At 34.4% G+C, this 22,750-nt stretch overlaps 2 protein-coding genes across 5 annotated transcripts in view; both read right to left on the bottom strand.

Moving 5' to 3' along the window:
- Positions 1-11,855, bottom strand: part of LOC102592041 (nuclear transcription factor Y subunit B-1-like) — a 20,643-nt gene extending 8,788 nt beyond the window's left edge. For 3 of the 4 annotated variants that reach the window (XM_006356380.2, XM_015312846.1, XM_015312847.1), the window contains exons 1-3: positions 11,387-11,855; positions 11,104-11,174; positions 7,915-8,110 (exon numbers count right to left, since the gene is read on the bottom strand). The gene's annotated coding sequence lies outside the window, so the exon portion shown is untranslated. Of the gene's footprint in view, positions 1-6,003; positions 6,328-7,914; positions 8,111-11,103; positions 11,175-11,386 lie in introns of all 4 variants that reach the window. The other variant, XM_015312848.1, reaches the window with a different exon arrangement.
- A 4,826-nt stretch (positions 11,856-16,681) lies between these two features.
- LOC107062333 (nuclear transcription factor Y subunit B-6-like) lies at positions 16,682-17,221 on the bottom strand. Its single transcript, XM_015312864.1, has one exon. The coding sequence runs from the start codon at positions 17,219-17,221 to the stop codon at positions 16,682-16,684; it is 540 nt and encodes a 179-aa protein (XP_015168350.1).
- Between the last annotated feature and the right edge of the window lie 5,529 nt (positions 17,222-22,750).

Genomic DNA, 22,750 nt, shown 5'->3' with positions numbered 1-22,750 from the left:
CTATGTATATATGTAAATATTCTATTTTGAGACTTGAGTTGCCTTTTTGGCCAGATATGTATCAGTTAAGTTGTTTATGTCTTTGCATGGCATTGAGTTTTCTGTTGAGTCAGGTTTCCGCTGAGTTAAGAAAGCCAGGCCAAGGGTTCGCTTGGAGCCAGTAATGGTCTCCGAGTGCCGGTCCCGCCCAGGGTGTAGGCTCGGGGCGTGGCACATACAGTATAAAAGTTACACTACCCCAAGTTTCTATCCACATGCTTTCACCATCCTAGGTGTAATACCCATAAACTAGAATGCTTTGAACCCAACCAACTACCTCATTCCACTGTCAACTCAAATATTTAAACATTCGACCCTCTTGTCATTCTATGGTTTCCCAAGTCTACATATTAGGTCACCATAATTTCAAATCATAGGCTAACCCTTCTATCACATTAATATCCACAAATATAAGACCACCATAATGCAAAATAATAGCCTAACCCTTCTACCATATTAATATTTACGAATATCAGGTCATCACTAGCCCTATCAACCAACTTACTGGTCCTTCTCAATTTCTCATGCCAACTCCCTGACCCTTTTGGAATAGTACATAAAACTAACACCTTAGACAAACTCATCCATCTTGACTCACATCCCCATATCATAAAAGTTCTAAAAACACTGGACAACCATAACCAGTCCCAAAAGATGTTTCTGAAACAAAAAATGCCAAAAAATGAAATTATGGAGTGTTGGTTACAACAGCTACGAAAATAAAACGAGGCAGCATAATTTTCTTACCTCTAGGGATGTTCCATTCAAACAAAGATGCTTAATGATTCTAAAGATTGGGTTCACATTAAAACACTCAAATGTAATTTTACAGCTGCTAAGGATAGACAAATTCTCAATTATTGGAGAAACCAAATAACGGAATCACTATCAACACAAAATCTCAACTCCAAAGTCTCGAGCATTAACTGATTAACTGTTCTTTTTTTAATCCTATAGTACAGGCAATTGCAGAATCTTCTAACTGAAGGCTAACATGATTGGGCAATTGAGTACCAACATGCAACTTAAAGATACACCTTGATAGCTTCACATATGTCAATGTTTCACAGGTAAATATGCTATGAGGCAACACATATTTTTCATCATTGGCCATATCTAGATTAGTCTTCTAGATACCATGATTTGAGACAAAGGTGTCTATCCCGGAGAGAAAATGCAATCCCAGAATATTTCCAGTATGTTAAGCATGAGAATTTTATAAACTATGCTAGCAACGTATAAGATATGTACTTAAAAAAACAGGGGATCAAACACAAGATTAGGTATTGATAAGATTCTAGCTCTTGCAGCGTATTTGATGGGCATTAGCTCTAGTACTCTATATAGTGTGTCTGTTGGTAATTCAGAAATAATAGATAAGGGTCAACTATATTATTCGTCACTACATTTTTTTTCTTTGATTTTCGAAATTCGGGTATCGTCACTACATTTCACTGACTATGAAAAGTTGAAAACAAATAATTACAGCCATAAGATTGTAATTTATCTGCTTCAGTCATATCCTATATTGTTACAGTGATGTGCTTTTCATACGTTAGTGAGTTTGAATAAAGGGTATAGTGGTGCTGGACTAATGTAGCAGTTGGTAACAAACCCTCTAATATAGATATTAACAGTAAGCCTTTTTGTACCTGAGTTAATTTGTTAGAAGAATTGATTGGGATGAAGAATCAGTTGTATATGCTCTTCACTAGTGGAAGATCAAGAAATAGCATCAATCTCGGTGATATACCAACCTTTCAGAATTCATATTCATAAGTTGACAACAGATAGGAGCAGCACTAACTCAAGTCTGCAGGTCAAAGCAATATCATACATCTTGGTGCTATACTGACCTTTCAGAATTCATATTCTCAAGTTGACAGCAGATATGAGCAGCAGCAACTCAAGTCTGCAGGTCAAAGCAATAACATCCATCTCGGTGATATACCGACTTTTCAGAATTCATATTCTCATGTTGTAGCAACTTCTGAGAAACTTGCTCCATCAGAGCCAGTCACATCAACAACCTTAGTACGACCATCACTGCCAGACTCAACCTCGAACTCAACTATCTCGCCATCAAATAGGCTATGGAAACACTTAGATCTGATACCAGACTAGTGAATGAAGAGATCGACACTAAGCCACTTGACGGTTCCCTTAGCCCTCTGTCCAATCTCACCCGCCATTCTCATCACTAACAAACAGAAACCCTAAAAACCCATTGTGTGGTTCCTTTAGAATTGTCACCGTTACAAGAAAACAATGTAATATAAGTAAAATGACCAACGACTATATTAGATTATTTTTTTGTCACGGTGACAATTCCAAAGGAAACACACAAAGGGTTTTTAGGGTTTCTCTTTGTTAGTGAGAATGGCGGATGAGAGTGGACAGAGGGCTAAGGGAACCGTGAAGTGGATCAGTGAGGATCTCTTCATTCACTAGTCTGGTATCAGATCTGAGGGTTTCTGTAGCCTATTTGATGGCGCCATAGTTGAGCTCAAGATTGAGTTCGGCAGTGATGGTCGTACTAAGGCTGTTGATGTGACCGGCCCTGATGGAGCGAGTTTCTTAGGAGGTGCTACAACATGAGAATGTGAATTCTAGAAGGTCGGGTATATCACCGAGATGGATGTTATTGCCTTACCTGCAGACTTGAGTTGCTGCTGCTCATATCTCCTGTCAACTTGAGAATATGAATTATGAAAGCTCGCTATATCACAAATTAAGATGGATGATATTGCTTTGACCTGCAGACTTGAGTTAGTGCTGCTCCTATCTATTGTGAACTTAAGAATATGAATTATGAAAGGTCGGTACCGAGATGGATGATTTTCTTGATCTTACACTGGTAGAGAGAATATATGACTGATTCCTCATCCCAATCAATTCTTCTAACGAATTAATTTTGGTGCAAGCATGCTTACTGTTAATATCTATATTAGAGCATCTGTTACAAATTGCTACATTAGTCCAGTGACCAATATACTCTTTATTCATACTCAGTTATGTGACGGGATTCTTAACTGCTCCAGTATCACTAGCTGGCAACTAATCCATTCTCCAGCTTGTTGTAGTTCTTGAAGGAGTGCACTTCCCTTCAATTGTGTGTACACTCTAAAACAACACATACTAGTAGGCATCATCGTCCTCAGCTATAAGAGATCATTATCGTCCTTAGATATGGAACATCACTAAATTCCTATAACCAGATTATGCCAAGTAGCATAGCAAGAGTAGTATCAGTACAAACAACGCATACTAGTAGGCATCATCGGTCGACCCGAACCTACTACATAATATGAAGTAGACATTCAGAAGGGAACATACAATATGAAAGTTACACCACCCCAAGTCTCTATCCACATGCTTTCACCATCCTAGGTATAATACCCATAAACTAGTACACTTTGAACTCAACCTCCTACCTCATTCGACTGTCAACTCTAATATTTAAGCGTTTGACCCTCTTGTCATTCTATGGCTTCCCAAGTCTGCATATTAGGTCACCATAATGTCAAATCATAGTCTAACCCTTCTATCACATTAATATCCACAAATATAAGACCACCATAATGCAAAATAATAGCCTGACACTTCTACCATATTAATATTTACAAATATCAGGTCATCACTAGCCCTATTAACCAACTTACTGGTCCTTCTCAATTTCTCACGCCAACTCCCTGACCCTTTTGGAATAGTACATTAAACTAACACCTTAGACAAACTCATCCATCTTGACTCACATCCCCATTATCATATAAGTTCTAAAACACTGGACAACTATAACCAGTCCCAAAAGATGTTTCTGAAACAAAAGATGCCAAAAAATGAAATTATGGAATGTTGGTTACAACAACTATGAAAATAAAACGAGGCAGCATAATTTTTACCTCTAGGGATGTTCCATTCAAGCAAAGATGCTTAATGATTCTAAAGATTGGGTTCACATTAAAACACTCAAATGTAATTTTATAGCTTCTAAGGATGGGCAAGTTCTCAATTATTGGAGAAACCAAATAACAGAATCAATATCAAAACAAAATCTCAACTCCAAAGTCTCGAGCATTAACTGATTAACTGTTTTTTTAATCCTATAGTACAGGCAATTGCAGAATCCTCTAACTGAAGCCTAAAATGATTAGGGAATTGAGTACCAACAGGCAGCTTAAAGATACATCTCGATAGCTTCAAATATGTTAACGTTTCACAAGTAAATATGTTATCAGGCAACACATATTTTTCATCATTGGCCATATATAAATTAAGCTTCTAGATACCATGATTTGAGATAAAGATGTCTAACCCAGAGAGAAGATGCACTCCAAAATTATTTCCAGTATGTTAAGCATGAGAATTTTATGAATTATTCTAGCAGCTAGAATCCTCAATATAAGATACGTACTTAAAAAAACAGGGGATCAGACATAACATTAGGTTGTGTAAACCATAACAGCCTCCAATGTTTGATAAGTCTAGCACTTGCAGCGTATTTGATGGGTATTAGCTCTAGTACTCTATATAGTGTGTCAGTTGGTAATTCAGATATAATAGATAAGGGTCAACTATATGATTCGTCACTACTTTTGTTTTCTTTGATCTTCGAAATTCGGGGATTGTCATTACATTTCACTGACTATGAAAAGTTGAAAACAAATAATTACAGCCATAAGATTTGATAAGAACTTATGCTTTTTGGTGTTTTGATGATCTCCTTACAAGTGCAGGGACCTGGTCCTCTGCAGAGTATGAATACTCGTCCAGTGGTCAAAGTGTTGTACAGCTGGAAAGCTGTCTGCGTCAGAAGGTTGGTGAAGCTGCAGAGTACTCCACCAATCAGAAGCGACGAGGTTGCTTGTTCATTGGATAATAAATTTTCTTGTCTAAATATATCCAAGGAAAAATAACAAACTAATTCATTCATTCAAAAGGAGAGAGAGCCAACACGTCTTCTCAAGAACTTACTAAGAAAAGTCTGTAAGGGACCTGGTCCCTGCAAGATTGCGTACGTGAAAGGACGACAGTACATCTGTAAAGTTGTCACTTCTGATGTGGCAGGTGCACGTCTTTACAGAGAAGGCAGGCTCTTAGCCAATGGGCTGTCCCAAGGAGTTTGTGTTCATTTTCATTATATTATCTCTTCCCAAAATACACAAACTCAAGATTTTGGCAAACAAAAACTCACAAGCTTAAAAGGAAAAGCCATCTTCAAGGTAGAACAATACTTACACTCAACAAAAGGATTTGATAAAGGGATGAAGCATCTTTGTTGAGTTTGAGTTTTGTGTCTATCATTTTATAGGTTTTTGCATTTTGAAACTTATCAAGTATACAAGCAAAGACCATTTTGGTGAAGTATTCTCCAGCAAGCACAACAAGGACCTGATCAAGCTGCATGCATCTAAGTGTGTCTTAGGAGTTATACTTTCGTGCATATATTGTAAATCTTTTCCTAGTCTATAAAGGATTCATATATTTGTTTCTGTGTGGAAAGGTCTAAGTCGGTTAGAGTTAGCCGATTTAGTGAGCAGTGTTGTATCTGCTCAGTCAAAAGTCTAAGTCATCTAGGAGCTAGTTGATTTAGTGGGCGATGTGGTATCCGCTTAGCAAAGTCTAAGTTATCTAGGGGTGATAGCTTAGTGGGCAGTGTTGTATCTTTTTAGGCTCGTCTAAGTAATATGATATATTGCTTAGTGTGGAGATTAGTAGGTTAATCTCATTTTGTAAACTGGCTTTTACTTTTGCTTTGAGAAGATTAGTGGAAGCAGTTTGAAAAGTCCTGGTAGGCCAGGTCGTGGTTTTACTCCCTTGAGCAAGGAGGTTTCTATGTAAAATTGTTGTGCAATCTTTACTTTCAGCACTTTGTTTATTTTCTGCTATTGTAACTGTGTTGAGGACCTGGTCCCATCTAACAAAGTAAACATTCAAGTTTTGTTTAAGGTCAGAAAGAGTTACCTCTTCCTCAACTTCTTCATCATCAGATTTTTCCATGAAAGCAAACATGGCATCAAAAACATCTTCATCATCTTTAACTGCAAGCATGGAAGCATCTTCAGGATGTTCTGACTCTTCTGAGTCACTTGAGGAATCACCCCAGACAGCAAGAGTTTTCTTCACAACATTGTCAGCAACAACTTTTCTTCCTTTCTTATCAGGGATCGGGTCCCTTCTCCTGTCCTTATCTCCTACGGGCCTTGGGTGGTCTTTGTGTTCGACCTTGAGCATAGGGAAGTCTCTGATGAAATGCCCTGGCTTTCCTCAATTTCTCACGCCAACTCCCTGATCCTTTTGGAATAGTACATGAATCTAGCACCTTAGACAAACTCATCCATCTTGACTCACATCCCATTATCATATAAGTTCTAAAAAAACTGGACAACCATAACCAGTCCCAACACTTAAACCATACACCAGACCCCGATCATCTGCCTAACTTAACAACCACCATTTTAATAAACCAACAACATCATGATAAATAGAACCACAATTTACAAACAACTAAAGAATTGAGTCCCCATAAACTCAACCCAGTAATTAAAACAATTATAATCACAAGTATAACATAGTTCAGACTCCCAGTCCGCACCTTGGATTCATATGCACGACCCGCAATACCATAAACACATGCCAATCACATGTAACAACTATCACGAATGCATAGACTTGCAGTCACAATATCTTGAAATCAACCAATACCTAGAATCAACCATTGCATTAAACATGTCACACATGAGCACAAATGCAAATACATGGTCATCCCATGGAACCATAACACATATACTTGGTCCTCTCTGTTATACCCCATTTTAACTCACGTCAAATAGTGTACAACATATTGGTGATTCCTAAATTAATTAACTTAAGGAGCTGCCACCTAATTATTTTTAAGGTAAATTAGGACGCCTAAATATTTAACTAATGTAATGCTAAAGTTGAATCCAACTAATGGCCTACTTAACTTATGTGATTTTAGGTAAGAGTTCTAGTTATCATAAAAAAAAGAGGTTAAGCATCCTTAAGATTCGTTAAAAATGATTACCGACCAAACTTAGGTTAATTATTTAAACTACAGATTGAGTTCTAAGAAATTAGTCAAAGAATTACGTTGGAAAAACACGTCAATCTTAAATCAATTAGCATACTTGAAACTTGAAAACTCTTTGCATTTGAAGCAGAACAACAAAGACTTAAAAATTGAAACTTGAAAACTCTTTGCATTTGAAGCAGAACAACAAAGACTTAAAAATTGAAACTTGAAAACTCTTTGCATTTGAAGCAGAACAACAAAGACTTAAAAATTGAAACTTGAAAACTCTTTGCATTTGAAGCAGAACAACAAAGACTTAAAAATTGAAACTTGAAAACTCTTTGCATTTGAAGCAGAACAACAAAGACTTAAAAATTGAAACTTGAAAACTCTTTGCATTTGAAGCAGAACAACAAAGACTTAAAAAAAAAGATTTGTTGCAACTAAAAAGAAAGACTCGTTGCTTTAGAACTCTTATTTTTGTTTCAAAAGAAATCTAAGTAGCAAAAACATGAATAAGACCAACTCCTGGATACTTTAACTTGGACATTGCCATATCTGAAGAAAATTTCAAATGCTCTTCGTGTGAAAGAGATAAAAAAGATTCTTTAAGAAAATGATTTCAAACTCTATTTAAAATGTTCGCAAGTCAAGTTATATACAATTAGATTTATAAAACGACTCAAAAAAAAACTAAGACGGATAAGCTAATATAATCTTAAAAAATATTCGCTGAAATAATACTAATTACCCCCCTCTAAAGGCCAAGTGTCTAAGACGGATAATCTAATATAACGTAAAACAAACAATCACATGAGAAAAGAAAATGATTAATTAACCTTAGAGCGAGCTAACAATGATCAGGTTGATCCTTCTTCTCCCTTATTTTTTTTATTGCTTCAACTCGGATGCTTTTCAAGAGGGGGAGAACTGAATGAGGAGATAGGCGCGGATTCCAAATATAGCGACAATATCGAGTCTCACAAGGAGACTTCTCGTGGCATCATGAGTCTTTTATAAAGACTCCATTTTCTCCTGTTCATGCAAATAAAGAGAGTAAGAAGAGATTAGTAAGATGATTCAACTTTATACAATATCAAATAAATAAAAAAATAGAGCCAAATAACATCATACGACGAATACACTATCCAAAACAATAAATGTCGAACGAGACACGTCTTGCAACTGGCTACTTTGAACCGAACTCAAAATTGATTTAGATTATAACATCTTTCTTAAGCATAAGACAAACTCAAATCTCATCATATTTAAGCTATAACTTCCTAAAGGTTCAAGTGAAAACTTAAGCCATAATCCTTCAAATTTTATATATGCCATTACTTCAAACACAGAAGAAACGTATACATATAACTCCAATACATATCATATCATCATATATCATATATTATCAAGAGTGAGAAGCTCCTAACCTCAAAGTTAGATTACCATTTTATCCCTATACTATATTAAAATATTACAAAATATAATAATTAATTAAATAGTGTTAAAGAATGACAAAAGTCCCACATCGGTGGTTAATGAGATGGGTGGACTCCTTATAAGGCTTGGGCAATCCTCCTCCCTTTGAGCTAGCTTTTGGGGTGTGAGTTAGGCCCAAGACCTAATTTAACATGGTATTAGAGCAAGGTTCCGTCTCACCCGATGTTGGGACCCCAAAATCAAAAATTGTCCACGCACTAGATGCTAAGCACTGGGCGTGAGGTGGGGTGTTAAAGAATGACAAAAGTCCCACATCGGTGGTTAATGAGATGGGTGGACTCCTTATAAGGCTTGGGCAATTCTCTTTCCTTTGAGCTAGCTTTTGGGGTGTGAGTTACGCCCAAGACCTAATTTAACAAATAGTAAATAATGAAAGTCATTTTTTCCACCTTTTCCTATTTAATTACGGTTTTTCACATAATTACTCTATTAGTATTGTGTACAAATAATAGAGAATTGAAAAGGCATCATGAACTTTCAATTTAGAATTCATGCTTTCTTTCTCCATCATCAATATCATATTTATCTTATAATTATATTATTGTACTCCATATGATAAATAATTATGATCATGAACTTTTGCTCGCTAATTGGTCTCGCTATTTCATTCCTAGTTCTCTCTTTCAAGCTTCTTTCCATCATGGGGATTTCTTCTCATTCCGTCCGTTCTGCTAGCTGGTGTCGCCCTCTCTCTTACTTATCTATTCCCATCCATCTTCACCTCTCCAACTCCACTACTCCTTCAAGGCACGATTAATGTGCCTCAAACCTCTCTCTTGAGAAAGAGCATTTTTTAATGGAGCCTTAGCACGTGAACCCATAGGAACAGGGCCTTCTTCTTTGCAGAAAAGCTTCTGAATTATCATCACATCAGTAGGCGCAGAAAGCAAATCTTGGTACTGACTTATTAAAAATCTCAAAGAGATTGCTTAGACAAATCTTTTTGTGTGAGGCTGTTGTTTCCCACCTTTCTTACCTTGTTTTTTGGGCTTCAAATTCTGTGACTCATAAGCCCTCCATATCTAAAGATAGATGGCTAAAGGGCGGGTTTCACAGTTAACTAAAAAGGCGATCGATTGGCTTGGAAAGGAAAGGAAACCCTTCATTTCCAAGCTTTATTATTTCTATCTTAATTTTTCCATCTGGGCGCCTATTCATTCTTTTTGGGGTGTATAAAGCCACAGAGCGATTCAGGCATCTATCGTATTGTATTGACGCAATTTGAAGATCAGGATTTCTCCCTACCGCTCAAGCGAGATCAGATTGGGCTTTAGCGAGAACAACTGTAATTGAATCAAGAATGGAAAGACTTCGCTTCAACTCAATAAATGATGTCAACTTTGTAAGTGCTAAGGCAAAATATATCACCGAAAGGAAATGTGATAGGGATCCTAGCCAGTTCACTCTACCTGAGCAATAAAGTGGAAACCCCCCTCACGATCGATTAAAAGGAAAGCCACATAGTCCACCGCGTCTTTCATTGCATTGCATTTGTCGGGATTGAAACCCCTTTCTTGAGCGTTCTCCTTCGCTCGTTGGCAAAACGCCTATGCATGCGTCTAGTTTGTTGGGGTGTTCACCTTTCACATACCCAAGCCGTTATATTTTGTGTGGTGAAAAATACGATCCTTTCATCCCTATAAATACACAAACTTAAACCTCAATCACTCCACCCATTTGGAAAAAAAAAATCACTTCTACACTCATATGTTGACTCATTGTTGTTCTACAAAATTTTCTGATGGCTATAGTTGATCACTTTCTTACAACAATCTTAATTATTGTAGTGTTGTTAAACTTCGGCTCAAGAGTTTTACCAAAAAAAAGGCAATTGAGATTTATTTAGAATTTTGGGAGATTTTCTATTGTAATTGAGAGTTATTCTTTTGGCAAGAGCCTTCTTTGTTATATGATTAAATAATCCTATGTATTAGTTGAAATTTATTTCTTGGCACTAGGTAGCATACATTTTTTATGGTATAAGTTGTTGAGTTTAAAAGTAATTATATCCTTTATATTAAGCATTGTATTTGATTACTCCAAAAGAAAAAAATTATGTATTAGAAAAAGTAAACAATTAAAAATAAGACTTATTATTTTTTTGTTAGAGTAACCAATATTCTTATCATAAGAACTAATAAATATATGTATTGTATCGAGGCACTTCATTACTTTCTTCTTCGTATTTCTTTTCAATTTTTAATTTATCATGTGATTTTTGCTACCTATATTGTAAATTGTTTACTTTTTCTTTCTGTCACGACCCAAAAATGGACATGATGACACTTGTCTATTCTCACCAAGACAAGTCAGCCTCAACCCAAAAGAAAATGAAAGAAATGCGGAAATACAATATAATAGAACAAGATAAAGGCAGAAAACTTATTCATTCTAATCAATTTCCCAAAACCTGGTTGTCACGTGTACAAGTCATTAAATACATAAGAGCGGAATTAAAAAATAAATACAAGTCACAGTCTTTGTTTCTCAATTAAAAAAGATCAAGAGAAAGGATGACAAACAATTACCTCTCAAATCCTTCACGAGCCTCGACTATCAGGAGAAAGAGAAGAAGATCACACGGGTCCGGGCTCGAAACCTACACAAGTGTTAGCTATAAGAAGGTAGATCTCAAAGATGTTTAATTTCCACCCGATGCATCCTATCAATACAATGATGTATTTTATATCTAAAATTCAAAATAAATATTTACAAAAGATGTATCAATTATCTGTTTCTTTAATTCTTAACTCAAACACAAACAAAATAGAACCAACATTTTACGAAAACATAAATGTGAAAATTACTGACATTTTGTAGGGCAGCTAACTAAGGCGTCAACTTCGACTTCTCGAATCTATTATCTACAAGTCACAACCTCTTCCAAGACCCAAAGACATACAAAAAACAACGAGAAGTTTTACCCCGTTGAGAACAACAGGGATAAACAAACCACAAGGCAGAAGGTGTTTGCAAGAGTAAGCAAGAAAAAAGAATGAACAATAATTTTAAGGGTGCAAAGGCGGCGGCTTCCAAAGCTTCTTGAGGATAAAGTTTAACCAAGTATTTATAGGTAGAAATTAGGGTTTCTTGAGCATAAATTTGATTTTCAGATTTTGAAATTGGTCAAAGAAATCAAACGTTGGGGTGAACTGTATGTTCACGTGATTGAGAAGACAGTAGCATAGAAATGGAGTATCTACCCTTTGTCTATAGTTGGTGAAAACTTGTTGCTTTCTGAAAATAGGATAGAAGAGTAGAAGGCAGGGTTGTGGTTGCACTGGGTCTTGAAACCCTACTAATTTAAAACATGGTGGGGTATTTAATGTTTTGGGCTTGAATTAGTTGATTTGGGCTCGTTTTGAGAGTATAATATGGGTTGCTGATGTGTTAAGAGATTTAATTGGATGTGAGATATAAGCTAGTTTGGTTGATAGTCTTTTACTTCTTTAAACTATGTTTTTGATCTTCTAATTTAATAACTAGTGTAATATATAATTAATACATAAAAATAAAGTACTAACTATACAATTTTTTTGTTAATGATTTAAAAAAAAAAATTGATGTATAACTAATTTGATAACGACTAAAAAGTTTAAAAGATAGCTTTATTATTATTTTCTGAAAGAAAATGTAACGACGACGACAACAACAACAACAACAACAACACCACCACCAATAACAACAACAACAATAGCGACAACAACAACAACGACAACGACAACAACAACAATGACAACAACAACAACAATGATGATAACAACAACAACAACAACAACAACACCACCACCACCACCACGAACAATAGCAACAACAGCAACACCATCACCACCAACAACAACAACAAGTCGTAAAATGTATTCGTTGATAACTTTGCAAGGACTCAAACTTTTCAACTTTTCCAAGGCTCTTCCATGGCTGCCCTCCTACGAACCATGAGACCTTGTACCGTTTGTAGGTAGGCTCGTACAACATGCACCAACAACTCTTTCGTATTTTTTCTTTCCAACTCAACTTACCAACTTTCGAGGTGTTACAATAACCCATTTGCAAAGAATTTTTAATTGGGTTCTATTTAATCTTCAATTTCAACCCAGACTCTTTATTTGTATTGGCTTAATATATATTCCCATATTTAGTATGAATTATAATCTATTTTATATGGATTTATTTATGCATATGTATCTTATTTTTTAATTTACTTGAGTTAAAATTCAATTTCTGGTTATAAAAATAAATAACAATATGTTAAAATTATTGAGATTAAGCGGGTTAAATTGGATGGGTCATTACCTAACCCATTTTTTAGCCCGTTTGAGCCTAAAGTAAATTTGGGCGGGTCATGACTCAATCCAATTTCTATTTCAACCCATTTTAATATCCTCAATTTAACCTAATCCACCCATTTTGCGTGTATCCCGCTGTAGCAGTCACGCTATAGCGATTTGTTTCCTGCTATAACGGCCTTAGCTTTTCAGCACAGATAGTCTTTGGTAAAACAGTTACAACTTTTTAGTCCGGACACCAAAAGAAGCAAGCTTGGTGGCGTTGAAAAGAAGACGCACAGACCTTTAATTTGATAGTTGATGGAACACCTAATTCATTATAGGTTGAGAGATATGGTCTTTTAAAGTTTCCTTGGTTTAAACTTAAGCTCGAAATTAAATCAGTAAGACACTTTCAACTTAACTTTGTGATAGGGGCATTGTACGACCTTAAATCATAACTAATGCACTCCCATATCAAGGAATTGATCCTAACCCTGTGACGGATAAGATTCGTATATCTTCACCGTAGATATTTTCAATAACGACGGAATAGGTAGTTACATTAACAAAACAATATATATATATAGGTGAGGAAATAGTATATACTTGAAGGTTTGTTTTACTTCATGAATATTGAGTAGGCGTTTTGTCCAAACGGGAAATTCTATGAAATTATTTCTTACCTGTTGTGAAAACAACATAAAAATTCGTTAAAAAATGAAACAACACCTACAATTCTCAAAGAAAACTAGGAAAATTAGAAGTATAATTTTGTGAGATAAACCACTCACATGTCACTGTCACCCAAAATGAGAAGACAAAAAAAATGTATTTTTGGGAAAAAATCATTTAATCGATGGATAAGGCTTTGACAAAGATGCCAAATGATAAAACTGTAGTAGTGTACTGACAATCTATTCTACAACTAATAAAGGGTAAAATAGTCAATAAACTTTTGATGTGAATTTTTATATTTTAACTTTTGATTTTGTGGCTTCTTATAGTATGACCTCTACTATTATATAAAATTTATATAGACCTAACTCTTGTTGATAATAAGGTACTTAGTACCTTTAATTAATTTGTTGTGTCCTACCAAGTTCGTCCATTGAGTCCATATAACTTAAGAAATTTGACAAGAATAAATTATATTAAATAGCTTTGAAAAACTCTATTCATAAGTAAAAAAAGTTTCATTACACGTTTATTTCAAATGTGGAAAATAATAAAAAAATATTAATGAGTAATGAAGTACTATAAATATAAGCTTTAGAAGATGAAAATAATGCATTTAATTTAAAAAGATATTCATTTGAAAACGTTACTGCAATAAATTACTTACAATTAAATGCTAAAATAATAAAGTTCAGTATTTTAAGATAAACTTTCAAATATGTATAATATATTAATATATGAAGTAATATTTTCTTTGTACTGGAGGGTCGGATAATTCGACATGATTATCGTTTGGTTTGAATGATAAATTGAGTTGTGGGAGTAATATTCATAAGCAACAAAATTAAATTTAAACTTAGCCAGAAATCTTAAAAGTCACTCTTGAAAATTCAAGTATCACTAAATTTTAGTAAGTATTAAAAGGGTAATTATCAATTTATTGTGAGTGGTTTTTACGTTTTTGTACATTGAACTTTTATGAAACTCTCTACCATTAACAAACTTTTAGTTGATCCAATTATGTCTATCTAGCATTCTAACTACTTTATTGTATTTAAAGAGCTAATTACTATTTTGTAATTATTTTTCATTTAAATTACTCAAATGCATTCCAATCTTTCAATGAATTAATTTAAGTTTAAAAAGTAAAGTCATTCAACTTTTAATTGACATTTTGATAAATTCAATTTTTTAGCATTTAAAGTTCTTACTTAGAATATTATATATATGAGATATCAACATAAATTAAGAGGATGCTGTCTAATAAAATAGCATTTGTAGATGTTGTACCATTTTTATTTGCTAAAAATTTGAATTGTTTTCTAAATTTTAAATGTGGATGATAAGATTTTTAAGGAAATTGCTTTGAAATCTTCAAACAACATTCCATATTTATAGCAAAAAATCTAGGACATCTCTGCTTGAAACAATAATAACATCATGTTAAACTTACTACTTTATTATATCTAAGAAGTTAAATAACATATTTGAACTGATAAAATAAAAAACCAATAATGAAAATGTATATACATGAATAATTGGACAATGCAATAAGAATCTTTGTCTATCATTACATGTTCTATTAATTTATCAGAATCACATACTTAAAAAAATTATGAATTTTTTTTTATAAAAATTAAAATAAAGAATGAAAGTTAAAGAGATAACATTTATTATATCAAATCAAATTAACGTGAAAAATAATAAAATACACATGTGATCAGATTATACAAAATAAAAAAAAGTTATACAAAGCAATATATCAATAAGAAAAAACATACCAATAAATAAAAAAATTACAGAAGAACTATATATGAGATGATGAAACATAAGTATAGTGGATTAATATTTTCTATCCAATTTATAAAGGAAGAAATTGTGTACATGAAAAATTGTGATGTGTTCAATTGTAGAAGCTAAATGGTTTAAAAATTAAAGTCAGAAGTGGAAAATGATAAGTTGTAACATCTAACCATGTTTTTGGTCTAGTTTAATTGTAATTATTGATTCAACTTTAATTTACAGGTTAGTAAAATAGTAATTTTTAATTAAGAAAATTACTGAAGGGCATTTTCGTAATCCAACTTTGAACTTAAAACCTTTTCACTATATATGTCCTTCAATGCATCCATACGTATTGTTCACCCTTAATTAGAGGTCTCGAGTTCGAGCCTTGGTATGGAGAAAACTGTTGCGAGCGCCACCCCCAATGGGCCCTACATTACACGATTCAAATTTAATTGGGGCTCTAATATGGACTCCGAACACCGGATGGAAAACCCAAAAAAAAAAAAACTTCATTGTTTAGTTAGGATGAAGGCCATGATAAAATAATGCTAATTATATTTTTAAAAGTTCAATGTCATTTCCACAATATTGTGTGATCCCTTTTCTCCATTTCACCCTTTAAAGAAAATAAAACAAACCTAAATTCATATATTGGAGCTAATTCAAATTGACTAAGAAGAAATAATTGAACAACTTTCCTTGCTTTCGTAACCACAAATGTTTCCTCAAGTGATATAACTTTCAATTAAAGTATCTTTACAATTAACTACTTTGTGGTACAAACTTAAAATAAAGAGTGGAGATCAATCTGCAACACACGTTCACGAAAACTAGTCCAATATTAGAAGTGGAACACCCCAAGTAAAATGTTGAAAAGGATAATTTTGTTGTGTTATGCTTCTGCAAACTTGAGATGGCAAAAGTCTGTCCTAGCTAAGGGTTCATCCTGCTAACAGTTGCGCTGAGTAATATAATACATTACGTCTAATTGATTAAGGCCCGGAGGGATAGTATACTATATAGATTAGGCTTGTTGCAACTCTATTAGTCCATTTGATGTTCGAGTCCTTTATCACTGCGTATACACAAGAATGGAAAACTTGGTGTTTGATTGCTTTCAACGATATTGCATCACAAGTCACAAGCAATCATCAACTGAATACTCAAAATAGACAGGTAGAAAAATATTCAAACAGCCAATTGGAGGGGCCACCATTTGGCTCATTTAGTTCGAAAGATGCATTACTAAACTTGGCAAATTTAAAACTATCCTAGATTGCCAATAGGTCGCTAATTAGGTAACAGAGAAAAGATAGTCTAATTCCTTAGTTCAAAAGACATATTTTTCACTTAGTTCCTTCAGCAGAGAAACTGATCACTCCTTACCCTCCTCCACAGGAGACTCAACGTCACTATCCACTGAAGCCACTGCACACTGAGAAGTGCTTCCATTTGATGCATCCCCCTGCATATCATTGTTTCCCATTGGTGGTGGAGACACAAAGTAACCATGGTGATGCGCCATTTGGTGCTTCAACAACAAAGGCTCCCCTCTCAGGGATTCACTCTCACCACCATCAAACTCACGATATTGATGCAAGTACAAAGTCAAGGGTTCAATGTAGTCATCAAAACCAACCTTGCTCATGGCCCATAGAATGTCTTCAGGGGTGATGGTCTTGCGCTGCTCACTCTGGCAACGATCGTTGGCTTCCAATGTTATGAAGCTTATGAACTCAGAGACACATTCTTGTATGGTCTGTTTGGAGTCATCGGATATTTTGGCATGGGAAGGAAGGATCCTGCGCATAATTCTGACCACGTTTGCTATTGGCATGAATCGGTCTTGCTCCCGAGTGATGCATTCAGTAATTGCCTGGTTGAGATGAGCAGGCATTCCCATGCTTCTCTCCATATCTTAGTTCCACACAACAACATCAGAGTGAAATGGAAAAGAAGTATAGTATATATATATATATCACATCAAATATTGGTCTAATTTCATCACAACTAGCTAGGTTTTTGTAGTCTAATTAAACATTATTAAATCACATTTGCTATCGACTAACTTTTCAAGTGTTGAAGCAATTACAGAACTAATGGCATGCGTATACACATATGTTTCACTAATTATTAGCTGGATATGAGAGTAATATTACTGTAAGACGGCACTATGAATTGCGGACAATATTCACATAAACACCAAAAGCACATATTATTTCGACAAAAGAGATGGCCAGTGTGAATACATACTAATTAAAGTAATATAAAATGCTTCATATATAGTTTTCATCATCTATCTTATTTTGTCTGATCTTCAACTAACTCTGGCATTTATCAAACCATCCAAATTCGCCTCCGATCAAAAGCCTTTTTATTTTACCATCAATATGATATAGGAATAAGACAAAATCTCATCGTAACGGACACTACACTACCCACTGTTTTCATATACTCTATATTTGTAGTTCTAGTTGTTCTTAAAGTTTTATGCAATGCTTCTTAATCTTTGGATAAATAAATTCTTGTTAGATTTTAATTAACTTCTTAAAATGCCTATTTGTTCTGATGATAAATTTGTTCTGTATTTTAATTTTATGGTAAAAGCAGAGTAATAAAAATAAAACCTGTCTAATTTGTGTAATACAACTTGCTGGTTTTCAAACTTGCTAGCTTTAGTCGGTTTCTTTCTCACTCTCTTTTTACTAATCGCATGAATGCCACTTGTTCCCCTTTTGTCTTAAAAGTTCCAAAAGACAACAAGAAATGGCCGTGTCGATCACCATTACCATGAATCGATCTATTGATCTTTGATAAATAACTAGCTTTGTAGATATATATATATATATATGGAAAAAAATATGCATATATAGTCTCTAGATAATTAAAGATGGGTGTATAGTAGAAGATACAACAAGCTAAGAAACGTACACAAGTTGGAGCTCTTCATCTAAAGAAAATAATGAAAAATTCAGAAGAATGACTGAAAATTATAAGCTCTCCTAAAATTTCGCTCACAAGTGTTGTCTGAAAGAGTGATGTGTATGAAATGTACCCCTACCTTGTGAAGGTAGAGAAACTGATGCTAGGCTCGAGTAAGTATATCAAAATCAAATATATAAAACAAATACAAAGTTTCAAGAATGTTCTATGGAGAAGGGGAATGAATTTACAAAGGTAAAAGAGATGCTAGGTAGCATACCAGGGGAAGGGGAATGGGCAGGGGTTGGTTGTGGGAATCTGCGATAGCTATGAAATCCTCCATTTCCTGAACCAACATGCTTACCATTAGTCATCTCTCTCTCTCTCTCTCTACAAATATGTATCTCTCTCTAAATATATAAAGTAAGTGGCTCTTGACAAGTGATACTTATAGCTACAACAATTAAGAGAAAAGGGGGACACATAGCAACAGGGCGTAGTGAACGAGGTGAAGGTATTCACCCGGATAAATAGGCTTTCAAGTTGGACAGATGAGCATTGACCAAAAATGAAATAACTATATACCACTATTTCTTCCATCCCAAGTGTTACTTTAGCTCATTTGACATCCATTAAGGAAAATAATAAATTGAAGTATAATTTATTAAGTTACCTTTAATTATTTGATGTTTTTTGAGAATTGAGCAATATTAAAAAGTAGTTCTTTAATACGATGAGTAGAGTTGGAAAAACATACTAATTTTTGTCCTGAATTCCTACAACATTTTGGGAAAATTTATTTTGGCTAAAGTGCCACTTATTTTGGGAAAGAAGGAGTATACGTTACTTATTGTTTAATTTTCAACCATTTGGCCATTTCCTTTTTACATTTCTCCTTTCTCAACAATTTATAGTTCCAATCCTATTCAAACCGACCCCATTCATTCAAATTCAGAAAAAATTGTTTCGAGTGACTCGTTATCCAGAGTGTGTAGAGTTACCCACGTCAGTTGTGGATAGTGATGACAAATGCGCGAATTGGTTCTGGTTTTGGAGGATTGAAGATGGATTGGATTGAGATTTGGATCTCTTTGTATGACCTTGGAGAATGCTCAACTGATCAATTACCTTTTGAGGTTAAGTCCACCGTTCTTTTTATTAAAAATTATTTTTTCAAGTGTAGGTAATTCGATCATAAACGCTATTTGATTTCACAAATTATAGGTGAAATTAACATACTAGTAGTATTAATGAATGTACCAAGTTGATGTAACGAAATTTTGGTAGATTAAGTATAGTCAGAAAGGAATTAGCAACAATATACTACAGAATCCTTCAATTACCAAGAAAAGCCACACATTTAAGTGATCATAAAACCCCTGAAAATGTCTGAATAGCAACTTTGTAACTATTTATGAAATTTAGCAATATTAAATGCAAACTTTTATCATCCACAATGGAACATTAACAAAACAAATCCGACTATAAATAGGACAACATCGAACACATAACATAATAAATTTTGTATAGCAACTTCCAGATCAGTTTAAATATGACATCAACACACTTTAAGAAAAGAAGTCGTACGCAATATGCCACTTGGAGAACAGGTTTTAAATGCAGCTTAGCAGTTTCCTTTTTCCTTAAAGTTTGTGGCATTGCTTAATTCTGGCACTGTTCAATGATCATCCTCTCAAGTTTCGGAGAATGAGAAAAGAGGAATCTTATTAAGTACATTTCAGTACTTGATCCCTTGAACATCACAACCTCACTGAATCAATCTCAGAGCATCATTCACATGGTCTTTATCCATTGAAAAGCAAGAAAACAGTTGCGTTTTCTGACTCAATGTTTCATCAATCTGAAGAAAACGTTTTTTAATAGTTGACCTACATTACCAAAGTTAAAAATATTAAGTGTAACAATAAAACTTAAGGGAAATATGAAATTATGAAACAATATTTTCAGGCTTTGCAGTTTTAGTGACTGGCAAAGCCTGTCTGGCACATCAACCGAGCAAAGTTTCTGAAACAAAAGATGCCAAAAATGAAATTATGGAGTGTTGGTTACAACAGCTACGAAAATAAAACAAGGCAACATAATTTTCATACCTCTAGGATGTTCAATCCTCATTAAAACACTCAACTGTTATTTTGTAGCTGCTGAGGATAGACAAGTTCTCAAGTTTTGGAGAAACCAAATAAACACAACCAACATCAACACAAAATCTCAACTCCAAAGTCTCGAGCATTGGCAGATTAATTGTTTTTTTTATCCTATATCACAGGCAATTGCAGAATGCTCTAACTGAAGACTAACAAGATTGGGGAATCGGGTACCAACAGGAAGCTTAAAGATACACCTTGATAGCTTCAACCTTCAAATATGTCAATGTTTCACAAGTAAATATACAATTAGGCAGAAACATATTTTTATCTAGATTAAGCTTCTAGATACCATGATTTGATACAAAGATGATGAATTGATCCACATCGGACTGTGCTTAAGTGTCTATCTCGGAGATAAGATAGAATCCCAGAATATTTCTAGTATGTTAAGCATGAAAATTTTATTATGCTTGCAGCAGAATCCTCAATGTAAGATACATACTGAAAAAACAGGGATAAACACAGGACTAGGTTGTGTAGACCATAACTGTTAACTATGGTAAAGAGTACAGATTCAATGTATCAATTCAGTTTCACAATCAATACAATTCCATTTATGGAGTTTACATGGTATCAGAGCTCTCGATCGTAGGAAGTTGATTGTCTAGCAGTGGCCATTACATTCAGATTCACCAACAGCTAAAGGTGAATTAAGAGGAAGCATCTCAGAGTCGAAGCTAGCTACAGATGGCGATTGAAACTACAACTGAAGGGACTGGAAATGGAGCTACAAGCACTGGTAATACCAGCTCAGTCATATTTCCTGTGATTGATCACAATCATCCACTCTTTCTTAGGCACACTGATACTCCAGGTAGCTCTTTAATCTCACTTCAGTTAACAGGCTCAGAAAATTATGCATTGTGGAGTCGATCCTTTAGAATTGGTCTGGTAGGATGAAGCAAGTTAGGATTTGTGGATGGAAGGTTTCCTAAATCTATGTTTGGTCCAGAATTGTCTGATCAATGGGAGAAATGTTGTTGGGAAGTAGGAGAACATATAAAGTAGTTTTGATGATTGATAAAATGAACATGGTTCACTACTTGTTGTCTTATGTGTATTCTATCAGGTAGGGCTGCGTATCGGTCAGTTTGGTTTGATTTTGAAGTTAATCGGTTTGACTTATTGGTAATCTATTTGTAGAGATGTTAAACCGTTATAGAACCATTAAGATATTGGCTTATCGGTTCGGTTATTGGTTTAACCGTTAAGATTTTACATAAAAAAATAATTAAAAATCACTTAGAAACAAGGTGACAAACCAAATGAACCATGCACATAAGTTCATAAGTTACATCTTGTTCAAAAGCAAACACTTTTATATTATAAATTAACCAAGAGTTTGAGACAAGCAGAAATAAAAGTAGGAAACTAAACTCGAAGTCAAAGACTGTATATACAAAATAGTATAAATATAATTATTTAATTTACTATCGGGTTATCAGTTAATCCGTTAAGAAAAAACTTCAAACCGTTAAGAACTGATAACCCGATAAGAAAAAAAAATCAAAACCGCTAAACGAATAACTCATTATTGATAAACCAATAAATTTTTTCGGTTCGGGTTATCGGTTTCAGTTCGATTTTGAACAACCCTGCTATCAGGTGAACCAGGTTCCCAGACATGAATTCGGGCAACCTGTACAAATATGAGAGATTGTGGTAAAGAAGAAAAATATTAAAGTGCAGAAATAAAGGAGCAAAAAAAGAAATAAAAAAATAGCTGAAACAAAGGAGCGCACAAAGAAGGAAAGAAATAAAGAAGTAGCAATTCAAGTCGAAGAAGGAAGGAAGTAAATATAAACAATTCCTAGGAAGAAAAGGAAAGAGGCAGACAAGTTCAATAAGGAAAAGGATTAGTAATTTCTTTCCTCGTAGAAGTTGATAAAGGCAAAAAAATTCTAAAAATGGTTCAAGCCAAAGAAAGAAAAAGCGGTCTTTGCATAAACACAAATTGAGAGAATTTTCCAGCAAATGCAGAGCGATACCTATTGCATATTCACGAAAGTCATCATCTTTAGAGAAATAGCCATTGGAGCAAAACTGTAAGACTTCATCACAGCAACACTGAAACCAGGTTTATGAGTTGTGTCCGAGTCTAAACTATTGAATGTTGAAGTCTGATCAATTAAAGTCTAGGGTGTCACGCCCCGAGCCTACACCCTGGGCGGGACCGGCACTCGGAGACCATTGATGGCCCCAAGCGAACCCTTGGCCTGGCTTTCTTAACTCAACGGAAACTTAACTCAACAGTACAACTCAATGTAATGAAAGGTTATAAAACAACCAACAGATGCATAACATGCCAGAAGGCAACTCGAGTCTCAAAATAGAATATTTACATATATACATAT

The sequence above is a fragment of the Solanum tuberosum genome, unplaced genomic scaffold (genome assembly GCF_000226075.1).
Source record: "Solanum tuberosum cultivar DM 1-3 516 R44 unplaced genomic scaffold, SolTub_3.0 scf00216, whole genome shotgun sequence".
In the NCBI taxonomy this organism is placed as follows: Eukaryota; Viridiplantae; Streptophyta; class Magnoliopsida; order Solanales; family Solanaceae; genus Solanum; species Solanum tuberosum.
This window is presented reverse-complemented; position numbering and strand designations above follow the sequence as displayed.

Bases quoted from the DNA above. Each gene is read 5' to 3' on its own strand.
- LOC107062333 (XM_015312864.1), bottom strand. From the start codon at position 17,221: ATGGAGAGAAGCATGGGAATGCCTGCTCATCTCAACCAGGCAATTACT.